The following is a 24681-nucleotide window of genomic DNA, read 5'->3' as shown; positions in this document are numbered from 1 at the left end:
AATCTATACTGAAAGGAAAAAATGCTGGAAATCATAGCTGGTCAGGCAGCATCCATGGAGAGAAAGCAAGCTAATGTTGAGTCTAAATGATTCTTCATCAGAGCTGACACAAAGTGTGAATGATGGTGTTGGGGATTGGTGGTTGGAGTACTGAGGGAGAAAGGGTGATGATAGTGCAGATTAAGTGATTGGAATGTGAGAATGGCAGAACCCCTTGACAATTTGGTGCTGGCAATGCTGATATGCTGCCTGTCTTTTTATCTGCTCTAGGATTCAAGTCAACCAAAAAATGCTGCCGGACTGTAAGTTCTCATTGAAGTGGCAGTGTGCTAAAAGGCAAGGCAAGTCAGATATGAGCATCCAAATAAATGCAAAGTGAGCAAGTGTTAAGAAAGCAAGTTAAGAGCCATATGCATCCTGTACAGTTGTGTGAGCTAGCTGTCTGGCCCTGTACAGTGATCTGGCAGAAGCACTGTAATGTAAAATGTTTGTAAGCTCCAAAGTGCTGTCAAAAGCTGAAATCATGTCTTGATGGGATGAATGGCCTACTTTTGCTTCTATATCTTATGAAAGAAAGGCAGCTATCCTCAGTAAAGTCAAGAAGAACTCATTAATCAAGAGGACCTACTACTGCCAGTTAAGGGCATCACCTGGTCTCACTCTGGGGGCTTGGACATGGTCAGACAGATGATTGGGATGTTTAGGGTCAGTGCTTCTGTATCATTAAAGTCCAGGAGTTCGCCAGTCAGTACTAAAAGCCGAGTGCAACCAGCCCAGGGATTAGTGTTACGTGAGATGGGGAACTGCACAGTAAACATCTCGCGGTGCAGTCACCCATCAGTCAGGTTTAGGGCAGTGGGATGGTCAGTCCAGGGGAAAGTCAAGCAGAAGGTTATTATCAGGGTTCACTAAATGGCCATCACTGTGGTAGAGAAGTTGGGAAGTTGGCCAATTATGGACACTGGAGGCAGCATACCTGGATGTAGAGGGATCCTTAATTCAACATAAGGATCTGAGATAATAGTGCATTGAAGGGCACAGGTTGCTGGGGGAGGGTGACCATCGATGGTAATCACCATGCTGATTTTGATGGGGAAGAATATGTTACATGATGGTTGGATAATCGGCTAAGGGCTAAAAGGGAAAGTGATGAGATGAAAAACTAAATAAAAGAGTTGGCAGAGAATACAAGGCAGAAAGTAACAGGAAGTTTGGAGGGGCAAACCACAGATTGACAAGCTGAGCTGACAATCCACTCTGAAGTACTTCTTGTGTTGCTTTCCATCTAAATTGCAAATGAAAATGGAAATTAAAAATGGCTGTCATGACAAGGCAAAGTACAGGAAAGAGGTAGAGAGCTTAGTGGCCTGGTGTAAAGACAACAATCTCTCCAGCAAAGAAACTGGTCATTGACTTCAGGAAGTGAAGTGGAGGAACCCCACCCCGTCTGTCAATGGTGCTGAGGTGGAGATGGTCGAGAGTTTCAAGTTCCTAGGGGTAAAGATTGTCAACAATCTGTCCTGGTCAATCCATATCGATGCTGCAGTTAAAAAAACACACAAATGCATCTACTTCCTCATAAGGCTAAGGCAATTCGGCATGACCAAAATGACTCTTTTAAATAATTTTTATAGAAGCACCACAGAAAACTACTGTTCAGATGCATCACAGCTTGGAATGGCAACTGCTCTGTCTAATACCACAAGATCCCAGCCACCACCATTTCAATTCCCCTACCCATTCCCTCTCCGACGTGACCATCTTCAGCCTCTTCCACTGCCATAATGAATCAGACCACTAATTGGAGGATCACCTCATCTTCTGCCTGGGCAGCCTACAACCAGGTGAACTCAACATTGAGTTCTCCAATTTCAAATTTCCCATCCCCGAACTCCCTTTCTAATTCCTCCCTTCCATTCCTTCCAGCTATCAACCAGATTCATTCCTCCCAACGACCAATCAGGCCGTACTCGCTACCTGTGTTCACCTATCACTACCTCACCACACAGCCCTTCTCCCCACCCAAAACCCTCCCCCACCCCCTCCTTTATCTGCAGCTTCCCTTACACCCACATGCAGTCCTGAAGAACGGTTATACTTGAAACGTTGAATTCTCCATCTCCTGATGCTGCCTGGTTTGCTGTGTTCTTCCAGCCTCCTGCAATTCCAGCATGCAAACTAGCCTTCCATCCACTGACACTATCTAAATTTCTTGCTGCCTCGGGAAAGCAGCCAATATAATCAAAGACCCCTTTCCAGCCCAGTTTTACTCTCTTCCATCCTCCTCCACTGGGCAGAAGATACAAAAGTTTGAAAATGTACCAATGGATTCAATAACTGCTTCTTCCCCGCTGTTATCAGACTTTTGAATGGACCTTTCATATACTAGTTGATCTTTGTCTGCATCTCTCTGTAGCTAAAACGTTACATTCTGAATTCTGTTCTATTGCCAGGATGTACTTACGCATGGTAATGATTTGCCTGGATAGCATGCAAAACAATACTTTTCCATGTATTTCAGTATTTGTGATAATAATCAAATCTATGGCTGCTGCACAACTAAAGTGCAGAGAAATTGAGGAGTAAGCTCGCCAGAAAGACCAGACCAGCAGCAACATTTAGAGGCTGCTGGACAGCACCACATGAATAAGTCACAGCAGAGGATCCTTGAGGATGTATAGACGGCACAGCAGGCCCAAACCCCACCGTCCTGGATGCCATTTCTTCCAGATGAGCAGGATGAAGATATGTCATCTGCTGGAACTATGTCATCTGCTGGAACAGGACTTGTGATCTGAAGGGATGGATGGCCATTCAGGTTACAGCTTTGCAACATTTTTATGTGACTGGTTACTTCCAAGGGTCAGCTGGGGACCTGTGTGTGATTTCTCAACTCAAATGTTACCAACACTGTTACTGATACAATTTGTATGAATATCCAGATCACAGCATTTCATCTCATTTTGCCATCACAAGGAAATTGCTCTAACTTGGTCAGTAAACTTTGCCAACTAGCAGGAATTCCCCAGAAGCGGGGAACTACAGATCATGCACATCACAGCATGCACCATATGCTGACTTCATCATGAAGGAGTTCCATTCTGCCAATGTACAAATAATCTTGATCATTGATACCACACCTTTGTAGGTACCAGGTATCATGGAAGCTGTGATGATGCCTATATCTATGATTAACTTGGATTCCAGCTTCATTTCAAGGACCAAATGTCTTAAAAGAATGGCTCATTGGAGATGAGAGCTATGCAGTGCAATCATGGCTGAAGACTATTATGCATTTTCCTGTTAGAGGCTAAGCATAGATACAGCACAGTCTGTTCTTCCTCACAGATCTCCACAAAGCAGACATTACACCTTCTTAAGTTGAGGTTCTGATGCTTGGATTGATCTGGTGGGACCTCTTAGTACACTCTAGAGAGAGGGTGCTGCTAAATCTGCACAACTAGAGAAGGCAATAGCAATGTGATGGTTGCTGAAGAGTGATGGCAGACTTTGGATGAGGATCATTGTGTAGGAGAAATATCACCTTCATCATCATAGAGCAGTGCAGCATTGCATGAAATAGATTAGAATTGCTTGAAGTCTTTCATTCATTGACTGTAAATTTGTTGTTGCTGGAAAGGCAGGTAGCCCTGTTTAGTCCAAGACGGTATAGGTATCCCCTGCTATCCGAAAGTAGAGCATTACTATGAAACCTTTCATAAGCCAAAATGGCGTAAAGCAAAGAAGCATTAACTTATATGGGAAAATCTTTGCCTTTTCTTGTAAAAACAAAATCCTCTTTGGATTTCTTTCGGTTAGCGAAAACGGGCACTAATGTAGGTCTTTTGTAAAAGTGAAGTGGTGTCAAGTGAACTTTAGAAAAGTGGAGGATATGTGTAGCCCTATGTTGTAGCTTCATTAGGTTGGCACCTCAACTGAAGCTATAGATGTTCTGTGATTTTTCACTGTGGCACAAAAATGTGGAAAACATTACTGACTGTGCTGATGACAGATAGACACTTCTAGAGACAGCAACATAAGCAGAAAAAGATTAGAGGTTTTTCAGATGTGACTCTTGGTTTTTCGATGCCTTTTGCAATGGCCTGACTGTGTGTACGTGATTCAACTAGTCAAGATTTTATTGTATGCCAAGCTATTGCTTGACTTTGTCTGTAAGACAAAATCACCCAATTTTCATATAAAAGGAAATGTTAGCAAGATAAGACAGATCAAGATCAACTGGATAGTATGTGCCTGTGTTATATCTTACCTTAGATTGATGCCAATTGGTGCATTCTATTTTATTATTCAAGTTGCCTGAAGAGGTTTGAGATAGGGAGTACCAAGAAACCTCTAATACACAAAGGGCATCACCAAAGACAGCGTCAACTCTTCCATCCTTTTAAAAAACTTAAAAACAAACAGCTGACCTTTCCAAACCAATTATATTATGGCAATATGTTCTTTCATTTGTTTACAAATTGTGGGCAGGCTACCAATTTTGGAATCCACCCATCTTCCATTTAACTCCCTTAGAAACCTTGCTTTCCATAGTATTGCTACTCCTGACTTCTCAACATTGTCATAATGCTTCTTATTGTCATAAAGTGCATGCAAGACAGGCCCAGTCTCTCTCAGATCAATAACATTGCAGAGTACTTGTTCCTCCTGTAAATGAGAGCACCCTCTGGGTTCCCAGAAATGAACAATGTTTCTTAAAATTGACAGGATTAACATTTAGCACAGGATTATGCAGTGGAAATCAGAATACCTGATTACCTTAATCAAGTAACTTGACCAATTATTAAAAAGTAAGGTTACCTTGTTATGCAAAGAACTACAATCAAAATGATGGCCACCTGCACAGCTCCAATGATGGATGCTATTAAGACATACTGAAGTTTTCCAGCTCCAGGAACGACATACAAAACATTAAACTCTTTTTGTTCGCAGCGTGGTCCTTTAAAACCTGTTTCACAGCTGCAATATGAGTGCAATTGGTCAGCAAATGAATTGAATTCATACAATATTGAAATAAGTAAATATTTACATGGAAATAAAAAAAAAGACTTGTTACTGTCTTGTCTAAACATTTACCTGCAAGATGGTTCCTGTTTATTAATCAAGTATTCACATTTTCCATGTAAACAAAGATTATCCAAGTGATTGGGACATGGGATAAAGAGTCCTCGGGCAGGTTTTTCTAATTTATTGGCATTTTTTTCTGTAATATAAAATGCAAATTGGAGGTAAATAAGAAAACTGAAAAATAATTAATGACTTTCAGCAAGAATTTGAGAGTCAGTGGAGTTGAGTTCTATATGAAACTCATCTTTAAAAGTATGACGCCAAGATTAGGTTGTTCACAGCATGAGAATAATAAAGTCCAACGAAGGCACTTAAGCCAGAAATAGCAGTAGAACCAAGATCTAATTTATGAAATTGAGATTACAAAGGTAATCCAACTTTGACGTTCTTGGCAAACAGATTCTTCTGCCGTTGACCTGAAAGTGCAGCATCATTTTCCCCATCTCCACAAATATCTCATCCAAGTAGCCATTTTTGATTTAAACCTAATTGGTGAATTTGGCAAGCTTATTCAACTATGGAGATCCAATGATCTTGCCTTCACATTTTCAAAAACACTCACAAAAAAGTCATTGGAAGTAGAAGACCTGTTGATACTTCTTCCTCTCTAGCATGTTGTGCAATTAGTCACTGACCAAGAAAAGCAATTAGGATAAAGTTTTTAAAAATTCCTAAACAGAAAAATCTTCTGTTTCATTTGCAGACCATACTGCAAATAATACTGGGACTAACACTCTAACTGTATAGTCTGGAATCAGGAAAATATTACGAGTAGGATTCTATAATTGTTTACAGCACGGAAAAACATGAGTTGTGAAACTTCAAAGAACTAAACTCCGAACATTTTTTATCCAAGTTGTCTTTTTTTTTAGAAAACTAATTTCTGAAAAAAGTTAGAAATTGATACCTGTGTAATCAGTCCTTGCATAAAGCCCATCTTCAGTTTTTGTACCTGTGGTTGCATTGTCTATTCAAAAAAAGTTAAAAATGTTTTAAAATCACTGAAGTTACCCAAGCAACCTGTATGATACACAGCACATTTCTGTCCTGTGACTCTTTTTCCATCAGTTTGATCTACAGGGAAACAATTGAAGAGTAAGCTGTACATTTTTCCTGCTGAAATCACCAAGGAATAACAAACATTCTACTTAACTCAATGTGTTAATTAAGCATTTGTGCCAAGGTATTTCATTTTAAGCCTTATTCTTGAATTAATTATCCTGTTACGGAACGTGCTACCTCTGGGTCATGTGCAAATTAGTGAGATTACAGTTGCTAGTTTACAGAAGGTAATTTTCCAGAACATTTTTCCTTATTCTTGAATTAATTATCCTGTTATGGAACGTGCTGCCTCTGGGTCATGTGCAAATTAGTAAGACTACAGTTGCTAGTTTACAGAAGGTAATTTTCCAGAACATTTTTCCTTATTCTTGAATTAATTATCCTGTTATGGAACGTGCTGCCTCTGGGTCATGTGCAAATTAGTAAGACTACAGTTGCTAGTTTACAGAAGGTAATTTTCCAGAACATTTTTCCTTTAAAGTTGGGCCATTAACTGCAAATAAAGGATACTATGCATGTTTGGAGGTTTCATGTGTTCCAATATAAAGACAATTGTTTTAAATGGCATTTTGTTTTTGCAGGTTAGTCTCACATTATCCCTTGTTGATTGGGAAGAGCATGACAGTTTATGGGTATCTCTGATAACAAATTAAACTATAGATTCTTTTTACTTTTCATGTTTGGCTTTTCTTCTTACTGAAAGTAATTTCACACTTACCTTTGTAGAATCCTTCACATACAAAAATTTCTTGAAAAAACAGTTGTCTCTGTAGAAAGCAGAGCTCTCACGATGACAATGAAAGCCTTACTTGCTTTGTCTTGTATTGTAAAGTATTTACCATTGCTATTCATATCATGCAATTGACCTCTGAAAGTCATAAAGAATTTTGGATATGATACAATCTCTATATATTAGTATGCTGCAAAATGTGTTGTCGGATTATAACATTCAAGAATTTTAACCCAGCAGACTGCATTATCTTTCATGAAGAATGTTTGTTCTGTCAGTTGAGAAAACCACATACTTTGTTTTGTGGTATCACAATGTACTCTGTCATAATAGTATCTTACAAACTTCCTGTTACAATGGGTAGAATTTTCCTAGCCCCGAACAATGTGGAGAATGGCAAGTCAGTTGGGAAAATCTGGCAAAACCAGAGAAAATAAGATTCTTAGGGAGAAAGAACAATGTCGGATTCTACAACTAAGTTATGAACATGAAGTGGAGAATCTTGCGAGTGAGTGGTGACAGGCAAGTTATATGTATTTGCCAACTATTAGTACTTAATCATGCCTCATTGATATGAAATTTCCCATTCTCTCACACACCAGAGAGAAACTAGAGATAACAATTCCTGACATGGAATTCAGAGGTTGTACATGGCGATTCCAGTTCACTGCTTGCTCCTCTGAGCCTCCAACTTAAGCAGCAGTCACTAACATCTCAATTATGTCTCATAGGCAGTGGCTGCCTTAATGCCCCAACATACCCTCTGACACTGGGCATGCACCAGTCTTACCACATAATATTTCAATCCCAGATTCACTTACAATACAGCTCTCCACTTCAATGTTGCAATTTAGAACACACTAACATCTTTAATATAATGCACCTGCCATGGCACTTTGCATTGCAGGAACAATTACCCATGTCATGGATTGGACCAAGGTATATTTGCAGGGCATATTGTTTACTCTCCTACTGCACACACACTTTGCTCTTTCTTGGATGTTCACAGCATCTCTTCCTTGGACTGCCTTTGCATGTTTTGTCACTTCTTTCAGAATTTAAAGGCTCACAGTAATTTCGTCTTGCCTTGCTGTTTAGCAGATACAATACCAGGTGTTTGTCATAGATGTCACCAGTTTTCATTCAAGGAGGATCACATGTTGCTGTATAGCATTGTGCTATGTCAATGTCACACCTACTGTACATGCCAGTAGTTTTGAGGGCAATTAAAAAGAATTTTCTTCAATCCAGTGACCAGATCTTTGAGTCTCAGGGGAGTATTCCTTGGTCAAGTCAAGGGGAAATTGTCATCAGTCAGGAAGACCTGCTTGTCAGTCAGGGGTAGTCTCTGATCTCAGTCTATGGGCCTAGACATGGTCAGTCATCAACATGAGGTGGTCATGGTCAAGCGTTCTGCATAACTGCAGTCTGGAAAGCAGGCTAAAAAGGATGTGATAGATGCTGAGGAGCTGGGAGAGCAGCAGCAATCTTCCAAAGAGGAAGATGAGGACAGTGAACAGAAGTAATGACACCTTCAGGACAACTTAAAGCACAAGTCAGACAGGACTTAATTGATACCTGGTTCCCATGGATGGGACCTGGGGGCTGTGATGATTCACCGACTGTAAATTTGTCATTGATCCAAAGATAAGTGAAGGATGGGTTGCACCTGAACTGGAAAGGGACCAAAGTTCAGGGTGGAAGGTTTGCTCGAATTGTTCATGAGGATTTAAACTAGTATGGCAGGGGGGTGGGAACCTGAGCTATATACTGGAGGTGAGAGTTGATGGAGATGAGGCAATAGCAAGAGGTAGCGCAGCCAGTGGGAAGGAATTTCCTGGGAAAGAACCAAGGGATCGGTTAAAGTGTGTTTGCTTTAATGCAAGGAGTATCAGGAATAAAAGTGATGAGCTTAGAGCATGGATCAGTACCTGGTGCTATGATGTTGTGGCCATAACAGAGACATGGGTTTCTCAGGGGCAGGAATGGTTGTTCCAGGGTTTAGAACATTTAAAAAGAATAGGGAGTGGGGGAAAAAGGAGGGGGTGTAGCACTGCTAATCAGAGAGGGTATCAAAGCTACAGAAGTTACCATTATCGAGGAGGGTCTGCCTACTGAGTCAGTATGTGTGGAAATTAGGAACAGTAAGGGAGCAGAAACCTCATTAGGGGTTTACTACAGGCCCCCCAATAGCAGCAGGGAGATTGAAGAAAGCATAGGTCGGCAGATTTTGGAAAAGTGTGAATGTAGAGGGTAGTTGTAATGGGTGACTTTAACTTTCCCAATATTGATTGGAACCTCCTTCGAGCAGATGGAAGGAGCTGTTTTTGTAAGGTGTGTTCAGGAGGGTTCCCTAACTCCGTACATTGACAGGCCAACAAGGAGAGAGGCCATTTTGGATTTGATACTCGGCAATGAGCCGGGGCAGGTGTCAGATCTTGCGTTGGGAGAGCATTTTGGGGATAGTGACCACAACTGCCTCACATTCTACATAGCTATGGGGAAGGAGAGAAGCAGGCACAATGGGAGGATATTTAATTGGGGAAAAGGAAACTATGATACTATCAGAAGTGCGTTGGGAAGCATGGACTGGGAGTAATTGCTCCCTGGAAAGGCACTATAGACATGTGGAGACTGTTTAAGGAACAGTTGTTGTGAGCGACGCACAAATGTGTTCCTCTGAGACAGGCAAGAAGGGGAAAGATAAAGGAACCTTGGAAGACGAGAGCGGAGGAGCTTCTCGCCCAAAAGAAAGAAGGCAGCTTACGTAAGGTGGAGGAAGTAAGGGTCTTGCTCAGTTCTAGAGGATTACAGGCAGGCGAGGAAGGAGCTCAAAAATGGTCTGAGGAGAGCCGGGTGGGGCACGAGAAAAGCTTGACAGGAAGGATTAGGGAGAATCCAAAGGGATTTTACATGTATGTGAGGAATAAGAGAATGATCAAAGAAAGAGTAGGGCCGATCAGAGATAGTATAGGGAACTTGTGAATAGAGTCTGAGGAGGTAGGGTAAGTGCTAAATGAGTTTTTTGCTTCTGTCTTTACTAAAGAAAAGGACCTTGTAGTGAATGAAACCATTGAGGAACAGGTAGGCATGCTGGAACAGACAGAGATTGAGAAAGCTGATGTGTTGAAAATTATGACAAACATTAAAATTGACAAGTCGCCAGGGCCAGACCAGATTTGTCCTCGGCTGCTTTGGGAAGCGAAAAATGTGATTGCTTCGCCGCTTGCGAAGATCTTTGCATCCTCACTCTCCACCGGAGTTGTACTGAAGGACTGGAGGGAGGCAAATGTAATTCGTCTCTTCAAGAAAGGAAATAGGGAAATCCCCGGCAATAACAAACCAGTCAGTCAGTCTCACATCTGTCATCTGCAAGGTGTTAGAAAGGATTCTGAGCGAAAGGATTTATGACCATCTGGAAGAGCATGACTTGATTAAAGGCAGTCAGCATGGTTTTGTGAGGGGTAGGTCATGCCTCACAAATTTTATTGAGTTCTTTGAGGATGTTACTAGACAAGTTGATGAGGGTCAAGCGGTAGATGTTGTGTATATGGACTTCAGTAAGGCATTTGATAAGTTTCCCCAAGGTAGGTTCGTTCAGAATGTCAGGAGGAATGGGATATAGGGAAATTTAGCTGTCTGGATACAGAATTGGCTGGTTGACAGAAGACAGCGAGTAGTGGAAGGAAAGTATTCTGCCTGGAAGTCAGTGGTGAGTGGTGTTCCACAGGGCTCTGTTCTTGGGCTTCTACTTTTTGTAATTTTTATTAATGACTTGGAAGAGGAGATTGATGGATGAGTTAGCAAGTTTGCAGATGACACAAAGGTTGGAGGTGTCGTTGACAGTATAGAGGACTGTTGTAGGCTGCAGCATGACATTGATAGGATGCAGAGATGGGCTGAGAGGTGGCAGATGGAGTTCAACCTGGATAAATACGAGGTGATGCATTTTGAAAGGTCGAACTTGAAAGTTCAGTTCAGGATTAAAGTCAGGATTCTTGGCAGTGTGGAGGAACAGCAGGATCTTGGTGTGCAGGTACATAGATCCCTTAAAATGGCCACCCAAGTGGACAGGGTTGTTAAGAAAGCATATGCTGTTTTGGCTTTCATTAACAGGGAGATTGAGTTTAAGAGCCATGAGATCTTGTTGCAGTTCTATAAACTTTGGTTAGACCGCACTTGGAATACTGTGTCCAGTTCTGGTTGCCCTATTATAGGAAAGATGTGGATGCTTTGGAGAGAGTTCAGAGGAGGTTTACCAGGATGCTGCCTGGAATGGAGGGCTTATCTTACGAAGAGAGGTTGACTGAGCTCAGACTTTTGGAAAAAAGGAAGAGAGGGGACCTAAATGAGGTGTACAAGATAATGAGAGGCATAGATAGAGTTGATAGCCAGAAACCTTTTCCCAGGGCAGAAATTGTTAACACGAGGGGTCATAGTTTTAAGCTGTTTGACGGAAAGTATAGAGGGGATGTCAGAGGTGGGTTCTTTACACAGAGAGTCGTGAGAGCATGGAATACATTGCCAGCAGCAGTTGTGGATGTGAGGTCATTGGCGATATTTAAGAGACTGCTGGACATGCATATGGTCACAGAAATTTGAGAGTTCGTACATTAGGTTTACCTCACATGAGGATCAATGGTTGGCACAACATCCTGGGCTGAAGGGCCTGTTCTGTGCTGTACTGTTCTATGTTCTATATGTGGTCCCTCTTTCTTCGCAAAAGCGAATGTGGCTAATTTTTGTTTATTTTTCCTTTGTTTTTGTTGTTAGTAAAAGTGAACATTTTCAATCATTTGAAGACTTTCCAATATGTAATGTTTTCACACTGTCCATTGAGATTATATATGTTACATTTGGTGCTAGGGAAAGGGCAATATTTCCTTTGACAGGAGTCTAAGATGAAATAGCGCTAAGGACAGTAAATCTGTATAGCTTGATTCTTGTAGCTGCTATGATGACTATAGAATAAATTGAGAATGATGAAAAATATAATTGTGAATTTGAAGTTACATGTTTAATGAAGTGTCAGTCATGCCACCCATGTGCTCTCAGAAGAGTTTATTTTTAATTTCCCTTCTGCTATGTGCATTTGAAGGTAGTTGTTGGCTAGTAACACCTCACCTTGTGCAGTGCTGAGTTTTAAATATGGCTCCAGGAATCCCAGCTGTGGTACAGGTCATTCTACTGTAACTATCGTTTCGTTAAAGCAAAGGTATAATGCGATTGACGAATTGTGGACACTATTTCTAAAGCGCAAACTTTTAAAGCGTGTATTGGTTGTGACACAATTCCAGCCCCATTAGCTTAAATGGTGCTACTATTATGTAATTTTCTTATAACACGGGATTGCATGAGAACAGAACTACCGCATTATAGCAGAACTGACTGTAAATACTTTTGCTGGTGAGCACATCATGGTACAAGCAAGGCCCCTTACAGGCGTGGTGCAAAACTAAACAGGCAAGCTGCGAAGTACTGCATGATAAGACCCACTGCAACCTATGGAGGGAAAGTCTCCAATGGAACTCCACAAAATTGCAACTTGGCTGATTTTGGTGAAATTTGGCCCAATGTGTGTACATACGTTGTAAAACTCCAAAAGTACAAGAATAAATTATAATAAGGAAAATGTTAACAATAAAGTTCAATTGGTTTACTTTTGAAATGGAAAATCTAAGGAACCTGTAGTGTTTACAAGATATTCAGAGCATCCATGCAACAGCATTTCTGTACGTTCATAGATTTTTTAAATTCAGCTAAATTTTACTGTGAATACAGAATGGACTAGTGCTTTATATTGTGTTAACTCTCTTAAACCTACTTAAATCCAAATTTTTAGTAGTTTCAATAATGTTACAACATCAGAATTCCAAGATTTAGTTCTAGTCTTTAAGCATTCTCCTCACATTTGCATCACTCAATCAGAAAAACTAATTGTATTACTGAATAATTGGGATTGTATTACTAGGCTTTGTATGATTTTAGCAGTTGCAGTTGAACAGAAGGCATAGGTCACAGATGGTCAACTTTTCAAGAGGTGAAAAATAAATTGTGTGCTGTCAAGGAGTAACAAATATTAAATAAATGGGATAACTGTACATTTCTATGCTCCCACCAAGGAGAGGCACTTGCAGGGAGCACAATGAGAAACATGTGCATATAGCCCATTATTTTTTATTTGTTAAAAATTGTAGCTAAAGTATGAGTAATTTTGAAAGTTAATTCATCAATGAGGCTGTTGAAACATGCTTTGCCTCTAATTAGCTATTTGATATCTTGATTTTTCTCATTTTTCATTGTCTCTACTTTTTCTCTTTCTCATTCCATCTCCTCCCTAACACCTCTCCCTTATTTTACTTCTTCTGTCATCTAATATTGACACATTCTATCTCTCGTCCCTCTTCTTTTCATCTCCTTTATTTCCAGAATCACAGAACCCCTACAGTGTGGAAGCTGGCCATTCAGCCCATCGAGTCTGCACTGATTCTCCAAACAGCATCCCACCCAGACCAATCGCCCCAACCTTATCCCTGTAACCTTACATTTCCCATGGCTACTCAAAATAGCCTGCACATCCCTGGATACTACAGGTAATTTAGCATGGTCAATCCACCTAACCTGCATATCTTTGGACTGTGGGAGGAAACCAGAGTACCTGGAGGTAACCAACACACATGCAAGGAAAATGTGCAAACTTCACACAGACAGTTGCCCAAAGCCGGAGGCGCTATGAGGTAGCAGTGCTAATCACTGAGCCACTGTGCCTCTCATGTTCATTCACTGTTTCTTGCTTTTTTTCTATCATTGCCACTCAAGTGCTTTCTCCTGGTTCCTTTCTCATTGCTTCTTGTTTTGCTTTCCATTCATCCTTGCATCTTCTACCCTTTCTGCTTTCCCTATTTCCTCTTTTTTTGTCTCATTCCATGTACTGAACAGAAAATAAAAGACAAATTGTTTAAAATTTGAAAGTGTGACTCATTCATTCTCTGAAGCATGTGTCCTTCAATTGAAGGAAATAAGAGCAGGTGCAATGAAAAGTTTCTGCCTGAACTCAAAGAGAAACTCAGTGTTGTGTCTTCAATTTTTCATTTCCATTACATGTTTTCTATCCTCAGCAGTGAAGGGCTGGCCATGCTGCACCATGGAACTGAACGACCATGTAACACAACCTATCTTATGGTAAATCAACAATAGCACTTTCAGTTCAGCTGACTTGATTTCTGGAGAGAGTCTGGTATTGTGATGCATGTTTGTATTTATGACAGTAATGGCTCTGTTGCTTCCTTGCTGGACTGACAGTGAAATTAAATGCACAAATTGATAAAAAAAGTAATAAATTGCACTTCACCTACAGAAGAGCTAGACACTCAGTTACTTCTGATATAGGTGTACTCAAATTTATTCATATTGTTTAATAAATAGCCACTTTAATTTCATCATATGTCTTGTTTGTAAACAAACTCTAATACCTGTGATGACAGAATATCACCACAAGGATTAAACATCAGATACTCTGGAATAAATTATGACGTAGAATTAAAAATATCAAGTAACTGTTTTATAAACTTTTGATCCTGCATTTTGAGTGTGATTCAGAGTTGAAACAGTAATGTTGCAGCCCACTAAGTAATCCATATTTGTTTCAAGTGCATTAGTGCAGGATCAGTGAATTTACCCTCACTGGACACTGAAAGAGCATGAATATACTTAACAGAATATTCACAGGATTCTGCAAAAATAAAAACGTGACTGAAATTTTACATTATAATTCGCAAATAGAGCACTGAAACGTTTCCATTTACCTGGACATCTTCCCAAATGAGTGACTTCAATGAATTCCTGATTCTGGCAAGATGCCTCTTTAACCTGACAAGGATTATCATAGGATTTACCATCAGAAGCACATACAGGGTTGAAACTGATGCGGGAACAGTCAATGTTGCACACACACCTGGATGAGAAAAAACATGAGCTTTATTTAACTCTTGCAAATATTCCACTATCCAAAGCTCCAAGCAAGCTACTGCTTTCACTTGGAATACAGTCTGAAGAATTGCTTTAACAATACTACAGGCTGTACTGATTTGGAGACGCCGGTGTTAGACTGGGGTGTACAAAGTTAAAAATCACACAACACCAGACTGTAGTTCATCAAGTTTATTTGAAAGCACTAGCTTTCGGAGCGCTGCTCCATCAATCACCTGATGAAGGAGCAGCACTCCGCAAGCTAGTGCTTCCAAATAAACTTGTCGGACTATAACCTGGTGTTGTGTGCTTTTTAACTTTGTACAAGTTGTACTGTATTTCTTGTTATCCTTCAGGGACTTAGAAGGAAAAATAAATGATCCCTTAAAATAATCTCCTAAATGCAAGGTGCTAAGCAATAAATATACACAATAGTTTTATGCAATAATTGCTTGTCATGTTCTACCAAAAATATTAAAGCAAGTTTAGTATAGCAACCTTTGCTGTTTGAACAGTTATTATTTGAAAGACAAATCTTTGAAATGCAATAGCATTGTATTCAGAATGCCACAGGGTGGGACTGTGAGATTCAGGGGAGTGCTCTGATTGCTTCTGGAATCATTAAGGAATCATTTTGAAATTTACCCAAGCATACATTATGGGTTCTAGGCAGGTTATCTAGCGAAACTTCTACAGCAGATCCCCTTTTTAGAAGTTCGTTAAAACTCCAATGAGTTCTCATGGACATCTTGTGATCCTGACCACATTGATGAACAAGATGCCACCACAGTACAGTGGAAGCTTTATCCTTCACCAAAACTAATTCTGTTAAAATGAAGGTTGATGAGAACAGAACAGCAAATTAAGCCACTCCATTTAATGTGACCTATCAGCTCCTTCATTATCAGTGATCATGGATAAGTGAATTGCCCCATGGTGTTGTGCTGTACCATTTTGCTGCAGACCACAATCAGAACCAATATTCTACATAAAAATACCGTGGATTCTATGAAATAATGCATCATAAAATAATGAGATATACGTCTGTTCTTTTGATTTCTTTACACAACAATTCCTGATGAAGGGCTTATGCCTGAAACGTCACTCTTCTGCTTCTTGGATGCTGCCTAACCTGCTGTGCTTTTCTAGCACCACACTTTTCAACTGCAATAATTTCAATGATACCACTGCAGACAGTCTCCAAGTGACAATCAGGTATTTCACCCCTCAGAAAGAAGAGCTTAGAAAAAAGCAAGCTAATTGCTATATTAAATTGTCCACATTGTCATTTTTTGTTTCTTAAAATGGAACTCCATAGTGGTACACCAATACTATTTTGCTGTTTTCTTTCTCAAGAGGAAAAATAAAGATGAAGAAAACAGAAGCTTGCTATGCAAAAAAAAACTTTCAAACCAGACAGGCCTCAAATGAAAGTTCAGTGGCACAAGAAACAGCACATTTACCATGGCTGCAGATCAAAAATAGGCTAAAATTCTGAATTGTATAATGAGTATATTTGCTAGAGTTCAATATTGTTAAAGGAAGGAGCACATGACTTTAGAATTGAAAAATAGTGAAGTTATGCCAAACCTCTAGAAAACCTTGGTCAGACCACATTTGAGAGTACTGCATGCAGACTAATTGCCATACAATAAAATGATGAGGAAGTGGAGGGGGTGCAAAGAAGATTTACATGGATGTGATCAGAAATGAGTGGGTACACAGGCAAGGACTAAAAGACTGAGGTTTCATTTGTGCTTGGAATAAATAGGAATTGGAGAAACAACTGAGTTGAGTTCTTAAAACAACAAAAGGGAAAATCTTTCCTTGTGAGAAGAAACAGAACAAACCTCTCCATCCCCCAAGACTGGTGAGATTGTAGAAATTGCTGTTGCAGGAAGTAGTTGAATTGAACCACATGCACAGTAGCATGGTGGCTCAGCAGTTAGCATTGGTGCCTCACAGTGCCTGGGACCTGAGCTTGATTCCAGCCTTGGGTGTAGAGTTCATACATTCTCCCTTTGTCTACATGGGTTACCACTGGATGCTCTGTTTCCTCCCACAGTCCAAAGCTGTGCAGGTTAGTTGTTCGTGCTAAATTGTCCGTGGTGATGTGTAGGTTAGGTGGATTAGCCCTGGTAAATATAGAGTCATGAGGATAGGGTTAAGGTTTGAGTGTGATGCTCTTTGGAGGGTCAGTACAGACTTGATAGCCTCTTTCTGCACTGTAGGGATTCTATGATATTGGAAAAGAAGCTAAACAGGCACGTGAAGGAGAGGAAAGCAACATTAGATTGAGATGAGGAAAAGGGAAAGCCAGTAAGCACTTGGTTCGGATGGAGTATTTCTGTCCTGTATATCATCTGTAATCCTATGTAAAATATTAATCTTTTCTTAAGCATCTTACATGATTTATATTGAATTGAATTGTTGATGTGCTAAAAGATTTGTGATTTGTGTTTTTGCTGCTGTTAATAGAATCTTGTTCTGAACAAAATTCTGATTTAAACAGAACATTTCCCATCAAGCTAGTCAGTCATTTATTAGAATTCAGATGAACAGTGAAACAATCATGTTACAGACAACTCAATTGACAAACAAGGATTTAGACTTGTGTCACCATAGTCTTAGAGACCATAGGGGCTGCTTTCTCATTAGAAAGAGAAGCAACTGGTGGTGATTTAACCTGAGGGCTAGCAAACCTCAGGTGAGGGAAGAGGTTGAGAAGGAGAGTCAATCATAGTAACCTCAAATCAGTGAAAGGAATTGAACACATGCTGTTGGCATTACACTGCTCTGCAAACCAACCATCCAGCCAAATGAGCTAAACTGATCCTCAGGATTTGAAGTATTGTACTGATTTAGATAAATAATCAAATTTGTTTCATGACAACAACTTGCATTTGCATAAAACAATGTAGCAAGATGCCTAAAGTTATTTTACATTAGTAAAATTTGGGGGGGGGGGGGGGGGGGGGGGGGGTTAAACTAACTCTGCAGGGGCATGGGAACCTAGACTGTAGCTTTAGGGTGCAGGACCTGGAGTGTAGGGAGGTTAGGAACATGGCATCAATCTCAAAGGAGGGTGCCTGTAAACAGGAAAGTGGCTTGAAGTGTGTATACTTCAATGCAAGAAATATACGAAATAAAGTAGGTGAACTTGCAGCGTGGGTTGGTACCTGGGATTTTGATGTTGTGGCTATTACGGAGACATGGGCAGAATAGGGACAGGATTGGCTGTTGCAGGTTCCAGGGTTTAAGTGTTTTAGTAGGGTCAGAGGTAGGGGTAAAAGAGGGGGCGGTGTGGCATTGCTTGTCAAAGATAGTATTACAACGGTGGAAAGGACGATGGATGAAGACTCGCCATCTGAGGTAGTTTGGGCTGAGGTTAGGAATAGGAAAGGTGAGGTCACCCTGTTAGGAGTTTTCTACAGGCCTCCAAATAGTCCGAAAGACGTAGAAGAAAGGATTGCGAGGATGATTCAGGAGAAGAGTGAAAGTAATAGGGTAGTTTTTATGGGGGACTTTAACTTTCCTGATATTGACTGGGAAAGCTATAGCTCGCGTTCGTTAGATGGGTCGGTGTTTGTCCAATGTGTGCAGGAGGGTTTCCTGACACAATATGTAGACAGGCCAACAAGAGGTGAGGCCCTACTGGATTTGGTTCTAGGTAATGAACCAGACCAGGTGTTAGAATTGGAGGTAGGTGAGCACTTTGGGGACAGTGACACAATTCAGTGACTTATACTCTAGTGATGGAGAGGGATAAGTGTGCACTGCAGGGCAAGAGTTATAGCTGGGGGCAGGGAAATTATGACGCGGTGAGACATGACTTAGGATGCGTGGCTTGGAAAAGTAGGCTTCAAGGCAAGGGCGCAATTGATATGTGGAGCTTGGTCAAGGAGCAACTATTGAATGTCCTTGATAAGTATGTACCTGTCAGGCAGGGAGGAAAGGGTCGTGTGAGGAAGCTGTGGTTTAATAAGGAATTGGAATCCCTTGTTAAAGAGAAGAGGGCAGCCTATGTAAAGATGAGGCGTGAAGGTTCAATTGGGGTGATTGAGAGTTATAAGGTAGCCAGGAAGGATCTGAAGAGACAGCTAAGAGCAGCAAGGAGGGGACATAAAAAGTCCTTAGTTGGTAGGATTAGGGAAAACCCAAAGGCTTTCTATAGGTATGTCAGGAATAAAAGAATGACTAGGGTAGGAATAGGTCCAGTCAAGGATAGTAGTGGGAAGTTGCGTGTGGAGGCTGAACAGATTGGGGAGATACTGAATGAATACTTTTCGTCAGTATTCACTCAGGAACAGGACATTGTTGCTGATGTGAATACTGAGTCACAATTAATTAGAATGGACGGCTTTGAGGTATGTAGGGAAGAGGTGTTGGAAATTCTGGAAAGGGTTAAAATAGATAAGTCCCCTGGGCCTGATGGCATTTATCCTAGGATTCTCTGGAAAGCAAGGGAGGAGATTGCAGAGCCATTGGCCTTGATTTTTGTGTCCTCGTTGTCTACAGGAATAGTGCCGGAAGACTGGAGGATAGCAAATGTGGTTCCCTTGTTCAAGAAAGGGAGTAGGGATAACCCTAGTAACTATAGGCCGGTGAGTCTCCCTTCTGTTGTGGGCAAAGTCTTAGAGAGAATTGTAAGGGATAGGATTTATGAACGTCTGGATAGGAATAATGTGATCAAGGATAGTCAGCATGGTTTTGTGAAAGGCAGGTCGTGCCTCACAAATTTTATTGAATTCTTTGAGAAGGTGACTAAGGAGGTGGACGAGGGTAAAGCGATAGATGTGGTGTATATGGATTTTAGTAAGGCGTTTGTTAAGGTTCCCCATGGTAGGCTACTGCAAAAAATACGAGGTATGGCATTGAGGGTGAGTTGGAGGTTTGGATTAGGAATTGGCTGGCTGGAAGAAGACAGAGGGTAGTAGTTGATGGCAAAGGTTCATCTTGGAGTGCAGTTACTAGCGGTGTTCCGCAAGGATCTGTTTTGGGACCATTGCTGTTTGTCATTTTTATAAATGACCTGGAGGAGAGGCTAGAAGGTTGGGTGAGCAAGTTTGCGGATGACACGAAAGTCAGTGGAGTTGTTGACAGTGAGGAAGGATGTGTCAGGTTACAGCGGGATATAGATAAGCTGCAGAGCTGGGCAGAAAGGTGGCAAATGGAGTTCAATGTGGGTAAGTGTGAGGTGATTCACTTTGGTATGAGTTACAAAAAGATGGGGTACTGGGCTAATGGTACTTGGTAGTGTGGATGAGCAGAGGGATCTTGGTGTCCATGTACACAGATCTCTGAAAGTTGCCACCCAGGTAAATAGTGCTTTGAAGAAGGCATATGGCATACTAGCTTTTATTGGTAAAGGAATTGAGTTCTGGAGTCCTGAGGTCATGTTGCAGTTGTATAAGACTCTGGAGTATTGTGTGCAGTTTTGGTCGCCATACTATAGGAAGGATGTGGAGGCACTGGAACAGGTGCAGAGGAGGTTTACCAGGATGTTGCCTGGTATGGTAGGAAGATCGTATGAGGAAAGGCTGAGGCACTTGGGGCTGTTTTCATTGGAGAAAAGAAGGTTTAGGGGTGACTTGATAGAGGTGTACAAGATGATTAGGGGTTTAGATAGGGTTGACCATGAGAACCTTTTTCCACTTATGGAATCAGCTATTACAAGGGGGCATAGCTTTAAATTAAGGGGTGGTAGGTATAGGACAGATGTTAGGGGTAGATTCTTTACTCAGCGAGTCGTGAGTTCATGGAATGCCCTGCCAGTATCAGTGGTGGACTCTCCCTCTTTATGGGCATTTAAACGGGCATTGGATAGGCATATGGAGGATAGTGGGCTAGTGTAGGTTAGGTGGGCTTGGATCGGCGCAACATCGAGGGCCAAAGGGCCTGTACTGCGCTGTATTTTTCTATGTTCTATGTTCTAATATTTAAAAGCAGAAAATGTGTTGCTGGAAAAGCGCAGCAGGTCAGGCAGCATCCAAGGAACAGGAGTATTGACGTTTCGGGCATAAGCCCTTCTTCAGGAACCCTTCCTGACGAAGGGCTTATGCCTGAAACGTCGATAATGTGGATGTGTAGTCAAACGCTCAACCTGAGGGACTCAACACTGCAGAAATGTTGTGAACAGTTGGCTCATTCTTGGAGTGGCCAGTAAAATGGCTAGAGACAGTGGCTAGGAAATGGACGTTTATGTCAGGGATCAAAGACTGTATCTTGTACATGGCCTTTAAAGTGTCTTTACACCCTTCTCTTTAAACCACTATTAAACAAGAAATGACTTTTCTTTAGGTAATTGTATATTTAACAAATTATAATTTCATTACACAAATAAGCTATCAAGATGCTTGTTCATTTATTGCAGTCACAACCCTCTTGCCAAGAGTTGAGACCATTTAAGAACCCTGAAATACAGGAAAATGTAAATGATAAAACATGTCCACGTGTTTTCATATATAACATTATTATAAGTAACTAAACACTTGTGACAATAGATTGGTATATGTGGATTTTTATATTTGCATTATGAAATAATTATTCAAACACATCATCACTAATACAGGGATGCTATGGATCAAAAAAGTGTTATTTAGTCTTCAAGGCAGGGAGGTTAGATTCAGTCTGGGAGAGGCATTGTACTGTGATAGGTTTTCCAAATTTGCAGTTCAAAACTGGCTTTTTCTTCATTTATATTTAAGACTAAGTGTATTTTGAGAAGGTCCACATATGGTTGGAAAACATGGATGCATTTGGAAAAATGATATCATAGAATTGAATGAAAGTGGTATGTTGTTCAGAACCTCTAAATTCTTCCATCACAATCATCATTGTTTTGTAAATTCTGAAGTCTCCTATACTGGGAATGCTATGCAAATATTTTATAGAGAAAGTAGAGGCAAAATGTAAATGGTAACAAAGTTAAGTACTTTATTTTCAGTACTGATAGGCAGCAGAAAGATTGTTAGGAATAGTTAATCATCTAGTAAACTCAGAGGTATGGTTTTCTAGAGTTTATAAATGAATTTAATTGTAGGACAATGTTCCCTGTCAGCTAAGCAGCACAATTGGCAAGCTGAAACATTGAATTCCACATCTGGAAATTGCTGCTACACATGGAACTTGGTAGATTAAAAAAGACAATTACAGGGATTGTTGGTTTGCACTTGAATTTTTAAAAAATAAAACAAAATTATTTTTAAACCCAGACTAATTAAACAGGGACTCTAAACACAGGAAATGATTAGTTATTGGGAGCAGGTCAGAAGGATTGCCAGGTTTGGGTCTGAAGGACATTGCTGATCTTTTTTGCAGATAAGTAATATAGACATCTGTTTCACCTGGCCTTTGGGACTCCTTTCAGATGCTGCATTTCATGAAGCCTGGGAAACTTGCCTGATGGCTTTAAAAATAAAAGTGATGCTAAAAGTGAATGCAAACATCCTCCTTAAAATAATTTGAGGACACAATTCCTGAGGATGTGTTGATCTCCTGTTCATGTTAGAATAAGAATTTAGTGGGTTGGAGGTGATCTTTCCTTTTTCCTTCAATCTCCTGATACTTCGCCTTACAACATTTTAAAAAAAATCTAGATTGCATTTGGTACTTTGTGAAATAACTCCACGGAGGCTAGTAACCCATCACCAAGTCACCCTTTATTTACACACAAAAAGTCCTTGACATTGATCCAGCTCCCTCAGAGCCAACTCAGAGTGAACAGGATGTCTGACACTTCTGTTCTTATCTGTCAGCCAGGGCTCCCTGATTGGACAAGGTTAACAGCTCCAATCAGGGAACTCATTCTATGAGGTCCACCTGGCTGACCTTCTTACAATCGCTACACTGTATGCAAATCCAAAAGTCTTTAATAAGTTGCTCTAATCTTAAAGAACAGGCACTGACTGATACGGATGATGCGTCACAAATGGAAAGACTATTTTATAAATGTTTATTTATTTTTGGACGGTGGACCAAAATAGGAAAAAGATACTGCTTGAAATCAAGGAAAATGTGGAGGGAGATATTACAGCTGTAAAACAAGTTACTCGAACTCACTGGGAGTTGTATTCTCACAGTCGCTTTACTCAAGCAGTGGGAAAGATGCTGGAACATACCCTGGGTACGTCTTTGCGTCAGCTTTGACTGTTGATTGAAAAACCAATCAGTACCAGTTGTGTGGGTCAGAAGTCAATAGCAGGACCACAACTTTGATTGGCTCCTGGGCAAGTGGACTGCATCTGAATCAATACAGGGGCTAAAACCTTTATAAAGATGGCACCCCTCTCTTCTTGCAGCAAAAAAAAAACAAATAATAGCATAACAGCCAGATATTCTCAGTCTCCAATTCCCATTAGTTGTTGTCTCTAACCAGTGAGAGGCTAAACAATTAAAATGCCAACCTCACTCCAGCAGTAAAGAACTGAAGGAACTTCGGACGAAGATCAAAGATTAGAAGGATTTGGAAGAGGACGAACAACACCTCATTAAGTTCTGTGGATTTGTGTTTTTACATTGTGTTGCTTAATTTTATTCCATTCATAACATCTGTTACTTTGTTTGTCTATGTCTTCCTGCGAGTGTGTTTATGCATTTATAAAAGAGACAGTATAAATTGATAATTCATGTTTTGTTTGCATGTGGTTAGAATTACTTTATTTGAAATAAATAGTATTTTCTGGTTAAGTACATGAAACTTGGTCAGTCTTTTCTGTTAACCCAAGTTTATCAGACAGGAAAATTGAGACTTTGAGTAATTTGATTAAATCTTTACCCTCGTGCCAATCCCAGAAGCCCTCAAATTCCTGACTTGTTCAGGTTACAAGTCAATGCAGTAGTTACAGGTAATGCTGTACAGGTACTGCCCTTCTTTACAAATTGGAATACAGCTGTTTTGTAATCTGACTGAATGATGCTTGACTCTCAGTTAAACAGCTTTTCATCCTGTCTTCATGGTTTTATAACTAATAAACAGAAGTGTTCAAAGAAATACAAACAGTACATTTTTAATAACATTATGATTTTTTTCTCCAGTTATGCTGGCACTAGCATTCTGGAAATTAATTTTCAATTCCAGGAGAAATGAAAGTAATTCTGGAGAGTTAGCAACCTTACCATAAAGCAGTTGGATTCAGTCAGGATATATTAAATTGTTTCTGGATGCATGTGTTTTTAGTCATGCTTGGCTATTCTCAAGAGTTTTGAGGTTAAAATTTGAATGAAAATGTTGAGTTACATGTAAACCTGTGACTTATAGAATTAGGGCATAGACTAACTTTGTGATTTGGATTCAAACACATTTTGCAATTTCTTTATTGTTTTAGCAAGCAAATGATATATTCAGATATTAAGGTTTTACTGACTTCCCTCAAATGGATTTTTATTAGTTAATTTAACTTAAAGCCAAAGCAATTCACAGCAATGAGTGTCCATTTATTGTGTGTAGCTTGTTATTTATTCCTCTTTGGAATAGCTACAATTCAGTTTGACTTCAGTGCTTTAAGGATTTTATAACTTTGCATAATATTTGTATTTTTTTGCATCCTACAGTGACTAGAATGTAATGGCAAACTAGCAGGAGGAAGCACACGTCAAAATTATGCAAGTTTTAAACTAAACAATTTCCGATATGAACACAATTTCATAGCAGTTGGAGTTTGCTAGGTGATGGACATAGACCTTCTTAATTCTTGGTCAACATGAAGGCATGTTGCTGTTAGGGAAGAGGCCACCACTTTACATTTGATTTCAATGTCAAACATAGCTTGGTCAGGTATGGATCAGGTGCAGGGTAAAACCTTCTTTGGACCATCTAAATTTTAAAGAAGTGT

General features: G+C 40.2%; 1 protein-coding gene across 1 annotated transcript in view; it reads right to left on the bottom strand.

Annotated features, from left to right (window-relative positions):
• Window positions 1-24681, bottom strand: part of LOC140482061 (tomoregulin-2-like) — a 95584-nt gene that overhangs the window by 9012 nt on the left and 61891 nt on the right. Inside the window, exons 6-9 of the mRNA XM_072578966.1 lie at window positions 14686-14834; window positions 5996-6055; window positions 5098-5224; window positions 4822-4980 (exon numbers count right to left, since the gene is read on the bottom strand). Coding sequence (XP_072435067.1) covers window positions 4822-4980; window positions 5098-5224; window positions 5996-6055; window positions 14686-14834 — 495 coding nt within the window. The remainder of the gene's footprint in view (window positions 1-4821; window positions 4981-5097; window positions 5225-5995; window positions 6056-14685; window positions 14835-24681) is intronic.

This window comes from Chiloscyllium punctatum, chromosome 10 (genome assembly GCF_047496795.1).
Source record: "Chiloscyllium punctatum isolate Juve2018m chromosome 10, sChiPun1.3, whole genome shotgun sequence".
Classification (NCBI taxonomy): Eukaryota; Metazoa; Chordata; class Chondrichthyes; order Orectolobiformes; family Hemiscylliidae; genus Chiloscyllium; species Chiloscyllium punctatum.
Note: the sequence above shows the minus strand (reverse complement) of the source record. Positions and strands in the feature narration are given on the sequence as shown.